This window comes from Aspergillus glaucus, assembly GCF_001890805.1.
Source record: "Aspergillus glaucus CBS 516.65 unplaced genomic scaffold ASPGLscaffold_7, whole genome shotgun sequence".
NCBI lineage: Eukaryota > Fungi > Ascomycota > Eurotiomycetes > Eurotiales > Aspergillaceae > Aspergillus > Aspergillus glaucus.
Genome location: NW_019170459.1, coordinates 694,508 through 709,914, shown reverse-complemented (window position 1 = coordinate 709,914; position 15,407 = coordinate 694,508). Strand labels below are relative to the sequence as shown.

The 15,407-nt window shown below is 49.5% G+C and overlaps 7 protein-coding genes across 7 annotated transcripts; 4 read left to right on the top strand and 3 right to left on the bottom strand.

Moving 5' to 3' along the window:
* Window positions 1-118: 118 nt before the first annotated feature.
* Window positions 119-1,818, bottom strand: ASPGLDRAFT_168973 (putative acetate kinase). Its single transcript, XM_022542680.1, has 6 exons — window positions 1,398-1,818; window positions 1,035-1,349; window positions 916-978; window positions 790-862; window positions 350-727; window positions 119-291 (listed from the first exon to the last, which is right to left on the bottom strand). Exons 1-6 carry the CDS (start codon window positions 1,772-1,774, stop codon window positions 250-252), a joined length of 1,248 nt encoding a protein of 415 aa, XP_022402343.1. The 5' UTR covers window positions 1,775-1,818; the 3' UTR covers window positions 119-249.
* A 221-nt stretch (window positions 1,819-2,039) lies between these two features.
* Window positions 2,040-4,897, top strand: ASPGLDRAFT_45636 (putative phosphoketolase). Its single transcript, XM_022546294.1, has 7 exons — window positions 2,040-2,263; window positions 2,315-2,389; window positions 2,439-2,673; window positions 2,727-2,879; window positions 2,928-3,858; window positions 3,906-4,731; window positions 4,785-4,897. Exons 1-7 carry the CDS (start codon window positions 2,101-2,103, stop codon window positions 4,820-4,822), a joined length of 2,421 nt encoding a protein of 806 aa, XP_022402342.1. The 5' UTR covers window positions 2,040-2,100; the 3' UTR covers window positions 4,823-4,897.
* A 1,380-nt stretch (window positions 4,898-6,277) lies between these two features.
* ASPGLDRAFT_34418 (uncharacterized protein) lies at window positions 6,278-6,930 on the bottom strand (the record flags this gene model as incomplete). Its single annotated transcript, XM_022544432.1, has 3 exons — window positions 6,278-6,534; window positions 6,597-6,662; window positions 6,717-6,930. The coding sequence occupies 3 exons, from the start codon at window positions 6,928-6,930 to the stop codon at window positions 6,278-6,280; spliced, it is 537 nt and encodes a 178-aa protein (XP_022402341.1).
* A 703-nt stretch (window positions 6,931-7,633) lies between these two features.
* On the bottom strand, window positions 7,634-9,026 carry ASPGLDRAFT_34417 (uncharacterized protein; the record flags this gene model as incomplete). Its single annotated transcript, XM_022544431.1, has 5 exons — window positions 7,634-8,185; window positions 8,242-8,437; window positions 8,487-8,640; window positions 8,688-8,703; window positions 8,760-9,026. 5 exons carry the CDS (start codon window positions 9,024-9,026, stop codon window positions 7,634-7,636), a joined length of 1,185 nt encoding a protein of 394 aa, XP_022402340.1.
* Window positions 9,027-11,027: 2,001 nt separating this feature from the next.
* ASPGLDRAFT_65605 (uncharacterized protein) lies at window positions 11,028-12,012 on the top strand (the record flags this gene model as incomplete). The annotated part of the gene is made up of 3 exons (XM_022548917.1): window positions 11,028-11,374; window positions 11,442-11,568; window positions 11,623-12,012. 3 exons carry the CDS (start codon window positions 11,028-11,030, stop codon window positions 12,010-12,012), a joined length of 864 nt encoding a protein of 287 aa, XP_022402339.1.
* A 947-nt stretch (window positions 12,013-12,959) lies between these two features.
* On the top strand, window positions 12,960-14,279 carry ASPGLDRAFT_34415 (uncharacterized protein; the record flags this gene model as incomplete). Its single annotated transcript, XM_022544430.1, has 3 exons — window positions 12,960-13,261; window positions 13,314-13,464; window positions 13,590-14,279. 3 exons carry the CDS (start codon window positions 12,960-12,962, stop codon window positions 14,277-14,279), a joined length of 1,143 nt encoding a protein of 380 aa, XP_022402338.1.
* Window positions 14,280-14,319: 40 nt separating this feature from the next.
* On the top strand, window positions 14,320-15,186 carry ASPGLDRAFT_1376467 (uncharacterized protein). The gene has a single exon (XM_022541542.1). The coding sequence runs from the start codon at window positions 14,530-14,532 to the stop codon at window positions 14,965-14,967; it is 438 nt and encodes a 145-aa protein (XP_022402337.1). The 5' UTR covers window positions 14,320-14,529; the 3' UTR covers window positions 14,968-15,186.
* Window positions 15,187-15,407: the final 221 nt, after the last annotated feature.

The window sequence follows — 15,407 nt, the reverse complement described above, 5'->3', positions numbered from 1 at the left end:
TAAGACATTTTGACAATGGACAGACACCAGCTCGCTGCCGTTGATGCTGTAGGCTTCAACCACTTTGACGGATCCCAATTTAACAGTGATGATGACATTGTGAGTAGGGAGTAGGTAGGCTGCGTTGACATAGAAATTTTAGAAGATTTGTATTTGGCTTGACTTTCATATTTGAGATCCTGATAAGTCGTATTATCTTCCCTAACATGCATAATGTGCTAATAAAATAAAAGTCTTTCAAGCCAGGAATCATTGTTTCTTTGTCAAAATGCAATTGTACGCCATATCAAACTGTTTACGATTAGCAACATCATCTTGAAGAAGGTAACGCAAAGACGAAGGAACATACCTGCTCATTTGTCTGGCAAACCAGCACCCTCCGTCCACTGCCAGACTCCTTCGAAATATCCAGCACAGTCTGATCATCCTTCGGCCCCTGGTCATTCTTAGACTCGTCAATAGCAAATCCCAAACTCCGACTTTTCTCAACAAGCGTCTTCCGCAACAACGCGCTCTTCTCGCCAATTCCACCTGCAAAAACTAACCCATCGACCTGGCCATCAAGCTTAACAAAGTAGTTTCCGATGAAGCCGAGCATGCGGTCCACGATGATGTCGAAGGCGAGTTTGTGCTCGTGGGAGGGTGGGTTCTCGACTGCGATCTTGGAGAAGTCAGTTGTGCCTGTGAGGGCTTTCCAGCCGGATTGCTTGTTGAGGATGTCTTCGGCCTGTTATGTTTGGTTAGTGGTGATTTTTTTTTCTTTCGGGTGGTTCTTGGATGGCTACTCACCATGCTAATGTGCATCTCCTTAGTACTAGCGGGACTTAGTTTGCCTGCTTCATTGGTGTAGTGAAAGACGAGTCTGAAGTTAAGGTTAGAGGGTTGTCGCGTGCTGAATTGGTTCAGGAAACTCACGATGGGTCAATCGAGCCACTTCGCGTCGCACCTGGTAACCCAGCTAACGGGGTGAGGCCCATTCTAACGCTCTGTTAGCGATGATCGCGATCTCAACATACGTCACAGCCTCAGCTTACGATGTATCAACCGATTTCCCATTCTTAATAGCGCAAATCGAAGCACCACTTCCGATGTGCATCACAATCAGATTAGTCTTCTCCTGTGGCTTGTTGAGGAATTCAGAAACGGAGCGAAGAATAAACGAGTAACTGATTCCGTGAAATCCATATTTCCGCAGTCCATGCGACTTGGCTACTTGCTGGTTGATTGGATATGTCTTCACGTGTTCGGGGAGCGATTGATGGAATGCGCTATCGAAGTAGGTGATGTTCTTGAGGTTGGGAAAATCCTCTCGACATGCCCGGACGATCTCGAGGGCGGAAAAGTTGTGTCTGGATTGTCAGAAAGAAACACCTTGCTTATTTCAATACCGCACTTACAATGGCGCCAGATCCTCAATTCCCTTCAATGTGTGGTAGGTCTCGTCATTAATCTCCACGGCCTCGGGATAATCCCCTCCATGTACAATCCGGTGGCAGATATATGACAAGTCATCACTGCTAGCGACTTCTGAAAGCTCCGGATCCGAGAAGCATCGTTTAAGCAGGGCCTTGAACGCATCCTGCGGCGTGCTCAGCTTGTCCTTCAGCTCTTCCTTGTGTGTCTGATCGCCTTTTGTATATTTGAGAGTCGGTGGGGGCGCTGTGATTCCGGAGATTTGCGCATTGGCGAGTTCCCGTGGTGGGAGTTCGAATGTATAGAAGGTGATTTTGATAGAGGATGAGCCGGCGTTGACGGAGAGGATTGATTTCGGCATTTTGAATTGAAATTGAATTGTCGCGTTCACACGGCGAAATGAAGCTAGGAATATTAATCTAGATTCAAGAGAAGAACACGAATATACCGAGATCCGATATTTGACTAATGAGTGGACTTGATCGCAGATTGACCTGTTCTTGTATGTATGACATCACAACCTCCATTCATTGTGACGTTAGCGGACATTGGAACGCCCGGAAGTATTTCAATAGAATCACTTCGCTAATAGTATCCGATGTCAGCTATATCTGCAATTGACCATCAATTCCTCAATATTCTTTTCATCCTTCTACCAATTGATCAACTGTCGGAACCGCTATCACAATGCCGGGCGAGAACATCGATCGACCTAATCCGCAGCCACTGCCATCGCATATCCCGGATTCGATCAATGAGCTTCAGGTCAGGCTCCAGAATACATGTTTAGACCAGTCGGCATGTGATTCTTTGTATAAATTCCGGAGAGCAGCGGCTTATATCGCTGCAGGTGCGCAACCTTTCAGATATTGAATTGAAGTGGATAACTGACCATGATTAGCGATGATCTTTCTCCAGGATAACACACTCTTGAAGCGGGATATAAAACATGAAGACATCAAGCCTAGACTATTGGGTAAGCAGTTGACTTTCAGTAGGATAGGTCTCTTGCTAACTTGTCTCAGGCCACTGGGGAACATGTCCCGGGCTGATTCTCGTCTATTCTCACCTGAACTATTTGATCAAGCAACTTGACCTTGATATACTCTACGTTGTTGGTCCCGGACATGGTGCACCAGGTATCTTGTCTTGTCTCTGGTTAGAAGGCTCCCTGGGGCGATTCTATCCACACTACGCGAGAGATAAGGATGGTTTGCATAACCTTATCTCGACCTTTAGTACAACTGCTGGTTTACCAAGGTAAGTCTTAGCAGTGGTGCACTTAACAATGAGATTTCAATTGACGTCCATAGTCACATAAACGCGGAGACCCCCGGCGCCATCCACGAAGGGGGTGAACTAGGATACGCCTTGTCAGTCTCCTTCGGTGCAGTTATGGATAACCCGAACCTCATCGTTACCTGTGTCGTCGGTGACGGCGAAGCAGAGACTGGGCCAACTGCTACGTTAGTTCCACTCAAATGACATAACTGAACACCGCTAACTGAATACAGTTCATGGCACGGAATCAAGTACATCGACCCCGCAGAATCAGGAGCCGTGCTCCCAATCCTGCACCTAAACGGCTTCAAAATTAGCGAGCGGACTATCTTCGGTTGTATGGACGACAAAGAAATAACCGCTCTCTTCACCGGATACGGGTACCAGGTACGCATTGTCGAGGATTTAGAGGACATCGACACGGACCTCCACTGCTCCATGCGCTGGGCGGTCGAGGAGATCCGCCAGATTCAGAATGCTGCACGCTCGGGACAGCCGATTATGAAGCCAAGATGGCCGATCATCATCCTGCGGACGCCAAAGGGCTGGTCAGGACCTAAGGAGTTGCATGGGAAGTTTATCGAGGGGTCGTTCCATTCGCATCAAGTTCCTCTGCCCAATGTCCGTAAAGATAAGGAGGAGCTCAATGCTCTGCAAGTCTGGCTCCAGAACTACAAGCCTGAAGAATTGTTCACAGAGAACGGCGATGTGATTGACGAGATTAAATCCGTCATCCCAACTAGTGACTCGAAGAAGCTCGGGCAGCGCTTCGAAGCTTACAAGGGCTATGTGACTCCAGACCTCCCAGACTGGAGACAGTTCGGTGTACAGAAGGGCACGCAGGAAAGTGCCATGAAGACCATCGGAAAGTTGATCGACAAGGTGTTCGTGCAGAACCCTCACAGCGTCCGGCTCTTCTCCCCAGACGAACTGGAAAGCAACAAGTTGGATGCTGCTTTGGCACACTCAGGCCGGAATTTCCAATGGGACGAGTTCTCGAATGCCAAGGGTGGTCGTGTCATTGAAGTTCTGAGTGAACATATGTGCCAGGGTTTCATGCAAGGGTACACTTTGACTGGACGCATTGGTATCTTCCCTTCGTATGAGAGTTTCCTTGGTATTGTTCATACGATGATGGTGCAATATGCCAAGTTCATGAAGATGGTATGCTTGCTTCCCCTCCTAAAACCCAGGTGACTAACAAGCAACAGGCCCAAGAGACAAAATGGCACCAAGGCGTGGCTAGCATCAACTACATTGAAACCAGTACCTGGACTCGACAGGAGCACAATGGATTCTCCCACCAGAACCCCTCTTTCATCGGCGCGGTGCTCAAGTTGAAGCCCATTGCCGCTCGTGTTTACCTGCCACCTGACGCCAACACCTTCCTCTCGACACTTCATCATTGTCTGAAATCCAAGAACTACGTCAACCTCATGGTCGGTGCGAAGCAGCCGACTCCTGTGTATTTGACACCCGAGGAGGCAGAGAATCATTGCCGTGCTGGTGCATCGATCTGGAAATTCTGCAGCACGGACAGTGGTCTCCGACCAGACGTTGTCCTTGTGGGAATTGGCGTCGAAGTGATGTTCGAGGTGATCTACGCAGCAGCGATCCTCCGCAAGAGAATCCCCGAACTGCGCATCCGGGTAATTAATGTGACAGACCTGATGGTCCTGGACAATGAAGGCGCCCACCCTCACGCCCTCTCAAACGAAGCATTCGCGAACATGTTCACAGAGGATAAGAACATCCACTTCAACTACCATGGCTATCCGTCAGAGCTGGAGGGTCTCCTCTTCGGACGACCGCACTTTGACCGGGCAACTATCGACGGCTACATGGAGGAAGGAAGCACCACGACGCCGTTCGACATGATGCTTGCGAACCACGTGTCTCGGTTCCATGTGGCGAAGGCTGCTCTTCGCGGCGCTGCGAAGTGGAATGAGCATGCTCAACTTATGCACCATGAACTGGCTACCCAGTTGGATCAGGAGATCACTGATACCAAGAAGTATATTCTTGCAAACCGACAAGGTACGTCGTTTCCATCTCGTTTTATTGGATGTAAGGCTGACAAGTATGTGCAGATCCCGAGGAGTTGTATGACATTCCGTCTTTCGATTAGATTTGTCTCAGTGCCTATGTATAATTTAACAGTATTATAATAATAAAGATCTAATGGCAGCAACTTCCATTTGTGACATCATCAATACCTACGTCCATTTTGTTTTTACCCGCCTCGACTGTCATCTTCTCAGCTCATTTCATCATGTCTAAACTGTCCTTTAAAGGGCGAACCTTCCAGACAATCTCAAGCACCGCTGGATAGATAACATCGAATACACAGCCTGGGCACCATTCCTCGAAGCCAATGTAGTCTACAAACGCCCCATCGAAGAAGACCCCGAAGTGCAAAAGTTATACCAGGGTATGCCCCCACTACATACAGTTAAGAAAGCATTTATAATCTTATTCTTATCTATAAAGACGCCATAGCAAGCGGCCTGGACTGGCCCATACGACCCCTTCCATAGCCCGAATGGCCCGCAACTCACTGCGAGAGAATCGAGTATCTCAAGGACATTCTCGACCATCTGAATGTACAGCATAATTTGCAGAACATTCAAGCGGCAATTCAATGACATGAGACTATTCCTCCTCCTGTGTTTTCGGATACGCTTGTTTAATTTCAGAATGGCCGGAAGATGGATGAGAGGGATCCGGATGTTGCTGCACTTTGAACTGAGGTAAGTGATTGAATAAATCTATGATATTGCCTCTTCGTTATTTGACGGTTATCTAGGGGTTCTAATGCTTTTTATCTTCATTAGACTAGCAATTCATCTGTCAATAGAAGACCGAGTCGGCCGTCCCGAAAAAAATCCGAAAGAACCGCAGCAAAAAGGACCGACCAGAAGAAAATGCAACCCTAACTCTCTTACGCAACATGCTCCTCTGGGGCACCATGATTTTCGATGCGATATTCGTAACCTTCTGTCCTTGGCACCAAATAAGGACTCCGGAGCCATTCCGGAAGAGCTGGACATCCCCGTCCCTTGTCCGGTGTTATTATGAGGTACTCACGCCTGTGGCTTTCAAAGTAGTAATATTCGAAGTTTTCATACCTAGACCAACATCAATATGGACCTGCGTTTGCCTGTGCGGCACTTACCCTAGTTTTCGCAGAGCCCTTCCCAAGTCGCTCCAGAACCTTTGTTCCATCGCACTTTTCCTGTGATCTTCTGTGGGCCATTCTAGATCCCAAAAGCCAGACGTATACCAGACTATCTATCACTTTTTTTTTTTTTTTTTTTTTTTTTTTTCGATATAGGACCAACCCAGACCCCTGAATCGTAGATTGCAAGTGCCTTTGCCAAGGAAAATTTTGAGAATTTTGCATTGTCCACTTGGTACTTCACCCTTCGGTACAATTGGCGTCGTGTTTCTTCATCTAAGTCTGCCGGATTAAGTTTATCACAGGCATGGTGATGTAGAATTCTTGATGGTGTGCAGATTCTGAGTGTAGAGATTTATTTGAGGCGAGGAAAGTCATTGTGTAATCGGAGAGGCTAACTACTTGCTACGTAACCCCGACTTCTATCGCGGAAGCCTGCAATCTTTGCCTCTGACTTACGTCTTCGAAGGGCAAGAAAATCACACTGATATCGTCCGTGTTCGAGTTCATTGGCTTCGGCGGAGGATCCACACCCTGCGTCTTCAACCAACAATGCTGGTTTGTATAATCCAGAGCATTGCACTGGGGCTCATTGACACAGCTATAAAAGCACGATTGATAAGAAGGAGAGCTAAAGTCCCGGAGAGTCGCGGTTGCAACATCTGAATCGCTATTAGCAACTGAGAAGAAACTATGTAAAAGGATTTCCGCAAGGAAAACTCACGAACGCCACATAACTGTTTGTACTTTCGGCCGTTGCATTGAAAGATTTTTGCGTGGGCAGAGGGGCCTTGAGAGTACATGGTCAGTACTATTCTTTATTTTCAAGGGGTTGAAACCATACACTGGGGATTGCACTCGACGTCCGGCCCTGGGTCATCACAGCAACAGCAACCGCATTTGTATCTCTTGGTCCCTTTCCGAGCCTGGCCCTGACACATGCGAGTAGACCCGGGTTGTCCAGAAAGCGCTAGTCCCTGGGCTTGCGCGGTGGGGATCCCATTGAGGAGAGAGGTGGCGAGGACAAAGATGCCGAGGGGTTCAAATAGTTTGACCATTTTGAAAAGAGAGTGAGTACAACTAATGCTCACGGTTTTGGCAAAGGAGCAGGAGAAAGAGGAGGGAAGGGAAGCTGCCGTTTTATTGCCTCACGATGTGGTGGAAACGGGACCCAGTCGAAATGAGGCAAGTGTGCGAAGTTTCTTAACCGACTCCATCAGCTGAGTGTTGCATTTTCAGCCGAGGGGCTGCATCGTGGAATAGTTAATGATCAGCTTGTGGACCTGTGCTTCAGCAGTACCATGCATGCATATGGGCTATCGAAGGATGACATTCATCCGGGATACGCGAGAAGCTAATCCATTTCAGCGCATAAGTAGGCAACGCAGTATATGGTATGAGTGGTTGACTTCATTTAGTAGAATTTGTACCCGGGGAATCGATCAGTTTGAAGTCCCGTTCACTGAGCAAGGCTGTGTTGCAATCTCTACTCCGTACTCCTTGATACTACGAGATCATAAAGACCTGTCATCCGATACAGAAACATACAGAAACGATAACAATTTTACATGTAAAGCTATCAGCTATTGATAATCATCACCTTCTGTTCTCGCTCTCAAAGCAATGGCAGCAACAATCATAAAGCAACATGTGAATCAATGTGAAATAACGAGGGGTTCCAAGCATTCGAGCTTGGAATAACGAGGATCGCTCCCAGCTTGACAGCACTAGACAGAACACAGCACTGCGACCTTTTCGACCTTACTTCCACAGCGGGAAGAATGTGGCGGGGCATCCTGTATTTGGGTCGATGGAAGAGATTGGCTCGGGTTTCAAATAGCAACCTTGGCCAGTGACCCAATCGGCAGCATCGTATTGGCTCTCTTCGGCCACAAAGGCCTCCATGCACTCATCATGGGTTTTGATATTGGTTCGTAAGTCGCCAGACTGGCTCATGTTGCAGTGGTTGCATCTGACTCTGAAAGGCATTCCACCACGGTAGACGACGGCGTTGTCATTGATGCACTGGTTCGGATCATCGACCTGCTGTTGCGCTGGTTTGGAGCATCCATTGCCGCAGCCCTCGCAGGCGCCGGAGCATCCCACGGCGTGGGCACTGGCGAATGTGGGTGCGTTGAGAGCTGGTGGTCCGTCGTTGATGCTCTGGTAGCAGATACCCCTCTTCTCATCGAAGTCGACGCTGCTGCAGGAAGGAGCGGCCGAGCACAATTCCATGCATTCTTCCAGCGACAAAAGCACGTCCTTGGAGAGGACCTGTGTTCCATGGCGCTTCTTGCAGTCCATACGGAATGTCTGTATGTATTGTGAGCCAACATTCACACTACATCCAGAGATGTGAGATGACTTACCTGACCGTGCGAACTAACGTAGATTTGGCCATTTGCTCCGGGACAGCTCGTAGAGCAAAGGCGGGATGTCAAGCTAGGCGTCTGCGTTACAGGAGGGTCGGTGGCGAAGGCATAAAGCTGGACACTATGCGCCGTCTGCGAAAACACGCCAAAGTCGTAGAGCACGCATTGGTCAATCGAGGGATCAAAGGTAGCACTATCGGTCTTTAGCAGAGATACATTTGTTAACAGGGTTTATGACTCACGCCTGGCAGTTTGGCACACCCGAACATTGATCAATACAGTCCTCATAAGTGTGAACCTGAGGAAGGTCAAGGGAGAGAGCCTGCGCATTGGCAGCTGTGCAACATTGTAAATAGTACCATGTGCCATCGTATGACTCCCATACAGACCCGTCACCTGTCAAGCGTTAGTTACTTGAGCAAAGCCAATTTGTGAGTACATACTGGTAGGACACGAGACCTGCGTTGTCGGTGGAGGCGAGAGATTCAGTCCGGGTCTCGGGACAGGACAGTTACCGGGTGCACCACCTCCACCGCCTCCTGGAGGACCAGTTCCGGGAGCCGGCGGCGGGTTGCCAGGGCTGATAGAGCTCCGGGTGCACCACTGCCTGGCGGAGGGCTGACAGGATTGATGGGAGCACCTCCGCCTCCGCCTCCAGCACCACCACTACCGCTGCCTGGTGGCGGGTTTGCAGGGTTGATGGGTCGCTGCTGCTGAGCCGCAACACCCGCAGCCCCCAGTAAGGCCGTGAAGACCAAGGAGGCGTACTTTTCAGGCTTCATGGGAACGGAATTGACAAAGACCCGTTGAGAAAAGGAAGAGAATAGTTGCAGGGATGGGAAAAGAAAGAGAACAACAGAAGCGAAGGAAAAAGGATATCAGGAAGCGGGGGGAATACTTATAAGAAGCAGCTACTGTGGCTATCTCAAATAAGCGGAGATGCGCCAGACTCTTCCGGAAGAGGACAGATGTACGACGAAGGTGGATGGGACATGTCCATCTCTGCCAGCGTCAATCATTGTCCGGTTTTGCAAAGTTCAGCTGGCTGGTCTTGCTCCGAGTACGAGGGTGACATTGTAGCGCTTGGTCCAGACGCAATGTGACGAAGTTGCATATGCAATAACAAAAAGCATTTGGAAGAAAAGGAAAAGAGGGGCATCGGGGCGCCCTCATGACCAGTGATTTCTCGATCTGAGCCAGCTGAAGTACAGGATTTTCTTTCGGCTCATCCATCAAGTTTCACTCGAGGCATTTAGTTGGGGAGTAGGGCAATCTTTCACCGGAATGCATATCGAGAGCTGAGAGCGGCTCACTCATCCGGTGCGATCAGTTTAACTTCGTTTATCAGTTGCGTAATGGATGCAGCCAACACATTCGGGGAATGGATCGCGAGGAAGATGAGAAGCCAACGTGCATACGTCGGTCAAGGGAGGGGAGAGGGGTCGGGAATTTCCTGGAGGCAAAGGAAATGACAAAGGCAAGTCTTGCACTTCCCATCCATATCGAGTATAAAGAGGGGGTGCCGATGCTCGCAGCTGTTCAGTTTTCGGCCAATTTCCAATTACCTTTGTCGTCTTACACAGTCATTCTACGAAGTCAAAAAGGTATTTCTCTTATCGATACAGCACCTTGACTTGTGCAATACTAATCAGGCCATGGTCTCAGGATACGAAGCCTCCATTCGTCTACCATGAACATCACGTCCCTCAGCCTGCTTTTCCTGGCCATGTTGGTTGGTCAGTCCTACGCGGCAGGCTGGCAGAGAATCCCCAACTCCAACCCTCTTGTTGGTTGAACATCTTCCGCTGGTGGCCTGAAGCTGGATGTCCCGGAGGTCCAGCAATCCCGCAGCCGCAGCCTCCCCTGGCTCCTCAGCCAAACCCCAAGCAACAGGCGCAAGCATTCTGCAACGGCAAAAATGCTGGCTCGATATCCCTGTTCAAAGCTGACGGAACCCACTATGGCTGTTTCAACCCGACATGTTCTGAGAGCAGCGGGTGGATTCCTGGTCACTGCAAGTAAGCCATGAGACCGGCTGGACTTACGGCATGACCGACTACGACTTCCGTTCTTCCAATGGTGAGATGGAGACGGAGGGGAGGTATCGGATTGATTTGACGATTTGGGGGGATGGGGAGGGGAGTTGGCTGAGGGGTTGCAAATTTGATCAAGTTGATTTGTTTTTGTGGACGATTCGATGCATATTCATGTATTTAGTATCGCATTAGCTCAATTTAGCCTGATGCGGGCGTGTGGATTTGTACAAGTTGTCCTTGACTTAGGGCGGAGCGGCCCGTGGCCCGGTAGATATTTCCAATCCATAATACTTGTAAGAGAAGCTAAGAATCTACAAGTAGTTTAGTGCGCTTCATTTTGACGACTATAAAGTTCACACATAGGCCAACCGGTTATCTACACTTGTTGATCGGCTAGTGAACTAGTATCATCTTCAGCTCTTTCAGCTGTTCAGTTTCCCCACATGCCTGTATATCGACAGAACATCTCAGACCTGATCCACCAACATCATCCTGCATGCATTAGCAATGGGTCTGTCCACCCGGCAGTCGATTCTTTGCGATCCCAAATGAAAATACGATTGCCGAATCCAAGTTTGCAGAAGGAATCACACCGCTCCCCACCAGCCCTACATACATAGTAGTATACAACTGTAGATCTTGTTGGGTATTCTCCCCTCCCCTCTCAATTGACTCGAATGACTACTACATAGACCACGCAGGAATTCTTTCTCGCTGCGACGGTCAATCTGCCTCTTCATCATCACCATGTCTTCCGATACCATTGCAAACTTCCAAGTCACCGTTCCCCTTACTCTCCAGTTCAATGCCTCCTTCGAAGGCGTCCAGGTGGTGGGTGCGTCGATGGACGGCGGGCCCGTCCCAATCAATCTCCTAGGAGACAAACCCCCCGCGGCTCAGACGGAATTCCAAGAACCAGATACGAAAGTATGGCCGGATGGGTTGGAGAACTTGAGTCTGGTGTCGGCCAACGAAGAGCTTCAGTGTCCGGATTCTTCGAAGATGCAGTATTACATCGTCCACGAAGATCCTCAGATCCTGTATATCCCCGAGTTTGTCTCTGCGGCAGAGATCACGCATCTGCTTGACGCGACGTGAGTTATTCCCCTACCCTGGAGCAAGTTTGTGCAGGCTGGGAAACTAATGGTTATCGAACAATAGCAAAGGCAGCTTCTCCTTCGCATGGGTCTATCGCGAAGGCGTCAGCAGTACCGACGACAGCTTCCGCAAGTCCGAAAACGCCTGGCCACCCCGCGACGAGGTCGTTCAATGCATCGAGAAGAGGGCCGTCTGTTTCCAACCCGACCATCCCAACCTTCTACTAGAAGAAATCTCCGTGTAGCGGTACCACGAAAACGGCTTCTTCTCCTACCATCATGATAACTTCGCATCGCCCCCGAACCGCATGAATCGCCTGTCTACCTTCAATGTCTTCCTCCAAGGCGATTGTACCGGAGGTGGCACGCACTTTCCTTGGATTCCCAGGCCCGAGCATCCCAACTGGTGCCAGTATATCGACTACGAGTCGACTGAGACTGGGACTATCTTCAAGCCCATTGTGGGAGCTGCTGTGTTTTGGGTGAATACAAGGGAGGATGGCACTGGGTTTGTGGAGATGTTGCATGCTGGAATGCCCGTTAAGTCGGGGACAAAGGTTGGGATGAACATTTGGTCATGGGAGAATAAGACCGAACAAGCGCTTTCGGAAGAGGATGTTTTAGTTACGCAGTGAGGGGTTCAGTTGCTACAATTAGGGGTGTATCACTTAGCAAGATGTAAATTTTCAATAAACTTTCTTAGAGAAATCTGGTTCTCAATTCTACGAAACTTGGACACTGTAGCCACACTTCAGCTATGAGATCATGCTGTAGCAGTCACAGCTGGCTAACTCAATTCCGCAGAAGACCACCGGGTCCAAATTGGCATGGGCATGTATGTGCGTGTCGGGGTACGCACAGATCTCAACAGGACAGCTGAGAACCCACGCGCAGCACCGGAACCTATCCAGGCCCCATGGTTGCCAACACTCACCTGCAAGACGTCGAGGCCATTTCCTCAACCACATCACGGCCCAATAAGTCATGCAGGGACCTAGGGACCTGTTTCCAGTCACTCTACCAACCTGATTGATCCACAGCTGAGCTGGCCTCCCTATCATAAAGCTACATACTGCATACGGAGTACTCCGTGCTCCGTACATCTGCATCTAGCTGATCGAGATCGGCACGGACATATCAAAAGCTGAATCTCGTCGATTTGACATTTAAGTTTGAGATGGATCTGTCGCCTGCAGGGTTACATCTCTGCAGACAACTGTACGAAAATGGCACTGTGCATATGCATATTCGATTCGGCTCCCCTCGGCTGAAATGGATCATCGTATTCTGTGATGGAATGGTGGAGAAGACAAGATGCTGGATACTGTCCGATACCACACCGCACCATCAAAGGGGAGAGGGGGGGGGGATGAAGCTAACGCAGACAGAGGGGGATGCTGAGCTGAAAGAGGACGAACCAATGATTTGAATTGAGGACTCATGTATATATACCTCGCTTCTGTCAAGTACCCTGAGGACAAGGCACCACCACCAATCTCCATCCATTCCACTGCCATGTCTTCGTGGAAACGTTCTACCGGGGCCGCTCTCCTGCTCAGTTTTTACCTGACGGGATAGGCCCATGCTAGAAGCTGTGTTGGGACACAGGGTCAACAGCCCAAGCCCAACCCGTCTGTCATTAGTAGCACTCCATCCTGCCCTCAAGGTCAGTCAAATTAGCCTCGCCAAAGAGCACGCATGTGTAGAACTTCTCTTAACATCCAACACAGACGATGGTAACATCATTTTGACGAATGACGGGAGCTATTATACCTTCCAGTGCTGCATGCGCGAATCGGCCGGTTCGACTTTTTTGAATAGCGTCCAGACGACCGGCTATGATGACTGTATTCAGGCGTGCGCAAGCACTGATAAGTGTCAGGCGTAAGTGCTGCTATTTTGAAATCCAAGAGGGTCACAGCTGACGAATATCAAGCTTCCGATATGTTTATGCGGATTACAATGGTGAAACCGAAGGTACTTGTCGGATGTATACGGACGGTGAATTCTCAACGACTAAATGTGGAAACTCCCTGCACGACTGGGCGTACTTGACCGACCCTCCGGTTGTCGCGGACAAGCAGGAGGTGCGCCTCGCGTGTTCGACTGACTGCCCTGGCGCCGACGGTCAGTTGTATACTGCCAAGAACAAGCAGCTAACAATCCCATTGCTATGAAGGACAAGACCACAGCAAATGCTGACACTTCTCAGGTATTCCATATGGACTGCCAGAAGCGCCACGGCACGGCCTGGTTCCACAAGACGTCTCAGGGCTCTCTGAAGGACTGTATCAACTTCTGTGCCTCCCACATCGGATGCCAGAGTGTCGACTTCCATCAGCGAACCCGCCAATGCTACCTGGGTAAACACCAAGGCGAGCCCACCATTTCTTCTCCGGGCTGGGCAAGCGCCCACTTGCTGGGCTGCTCGGGAGCTTGCGACGAGTCCTGCACTTCCTGCACTTCCAACAATGGACCGTCTTCTGGATCTGGAGCCAGCACTCCTCCGACTCAGGGCCAAGGTCAGGATCAAGGTCAGACCGATGGCACCACCCCCTCCGTTCCCGCAACCCCGCCGCCTCCGCCTCCGCCGACAGAGGCCAAATGCATGGATGACAACAACAGTGTCGTCGAAATTGACGGCACCAAGTATAACATCCGGTGCGAGTTGCAGATCCGTGACAAGACCATTGTTGGTAACGGACCTGCGGCTACTTTCACGGATTGCTTGAAGATGTGCAACAACAACAACAACAACAACAACAACAACAACAACAACAACAACGATTGCAAGTCCGCTGACTTCTGGGATCCGAATGGAAACAAGGAGTGCTATTTGTTTGACTCCCCGGATGAGCCTGCCTATACCTCTGGCACCAACTGGGCTGCGTATGTAGCGTAGGTGGCTTCGATGAGCTTCATCGGTGCGCGGTGTGGAGAATGCTTATTGAGGAATGATGAGTGAGATTTGGTTGGTCTTTGTCAGGGGAGTTGGGCTGAGCGATGTCCTGTTGTGCATTTGTTTTTATTGATATCGAAAAATATGACTCTGAATGAACTATGTGTTGAGCATTCCATGCATCAAATGAGTAGACATCGTAAAATCAGGGCCGAAGTTGACTTGTAGAAAATCCGTTGATGGTCAGAATTTTATGAAACGCGTGGCCAAGCGAAATCGCTCGCAAACAGGTGGTCTTGCCTTTCTTATACCCCGGCCTTGTCGTTCAGCCTCGTGGCCCAACTATCAATATGGAGTAAAGGCATGGTCCAGTTGTCACATCGCATGCAGCTCATATGAGTATATATATGCCGGGATTGCGAAATCCCCGAGCTGCACGTCCGGCAATGTCACCACACCATCATCAACGCCAATACATAATACAGCACACATGGCAATCCCAATACATGTACATTGCGCATCTCATCTCAGCCTTGTGACTCAAAAACAAGACCATTTTCATGTGGTCCTGAAACGCCCACTCCTGCTGATCCCGCGATGGACACAATTTTGGGACATGGATCCCTGTCTCCTCTGTAACCATAAGTACCAGCCAAGCTGCCGCTCATTGAGAATGCTTATTGAGGAATGATGAGTGAAATTTGGTTGAATGAATTCCGAATCCTTTGAGGCGGGTACTCCGTATTCCTGTGTTGGTCAGGCATCATGGTATCGGATAGTCCGGATGAGCCACACCACAGCCAAGACGGCATGGAGATTTCAGATTCCAAGTGATGGAGAAATAGACACTCCGATCGTGATCTATCAATCTCCCATCCACGGTAGATAACCAATAGAACTATGCTCGGAGGATATCATTGTAGAAAACCCCGAACGTCGTCAAAGACGGCAATCCTTGAAAAGGCCGAAAGAACGCCACGCTAAACCGCATTGGGCGGAGTTTGCGAGAGGTCGAAACAGCGGGTATAGATGCCGAAACGAGCCAATCAGAATGTCGGATTTGGCGCAATTTTTGAGGCTCCGATTTGTTTATAAGAATGGGTTTCTTGTTTTTGGACCCTAGATCGCGGT

Excerpts from the sequence above, each read along its gene's own strand:
- ASPGLDRAFT_1376467 (XM_022541542.1), top strand. The coding sequence starts at position 14,530 with ATGAAACGCGTGGCCAAGCGAAATCGCTCGCAAACAGGTGGTCTTGCC.
- ASPGLDRAFT_168973 (XM_022542680.1), bottom strand. The coding sequence starts at position 1,774 with ATGCCGAAATCAATCCTCTCCGTCAACGCCGGCTCATCCTCTATCAAA. Across the intron at positions 979-1,034 it reads GGGAAATCGGTTGATACATC|AATGGGCCTCACCCCGTTAG; the intron begins GTAAGCTGAGGC and ends ACAGAGCGTTAG. Across the intron at positions 863-915 it reads AGTGGCTCGATTGACCCATC|ACTCGTCTTTCACTACACCA; the intron begins GTGAGTTTCCTG and ends CCTTAACTTCAG.
- ASPGLDRAFT_45636 (XM_022546294.1), top strand. The coding sequence starts at position 2,101 with ATGCCGGGCGAGAACATCGATCGACCTAATCCGCAGCCACTGCCATCG. Across the intron at positions 2,390-2,438 it reads CATCAAGCCTAGACTATTGG|GCCACTGGGGAACATGTCCC; the intron begins GTAAGCAGTTGA and ends AACTTGTCTCAG. Across the intron at positions 2,880-2,927 it reads GAGACTGGGCCAACTGCTAC|TTCATGGCACGGAATCAAGT; the intron begins GTTAGTTCCACT and ends AACTGAATACAG.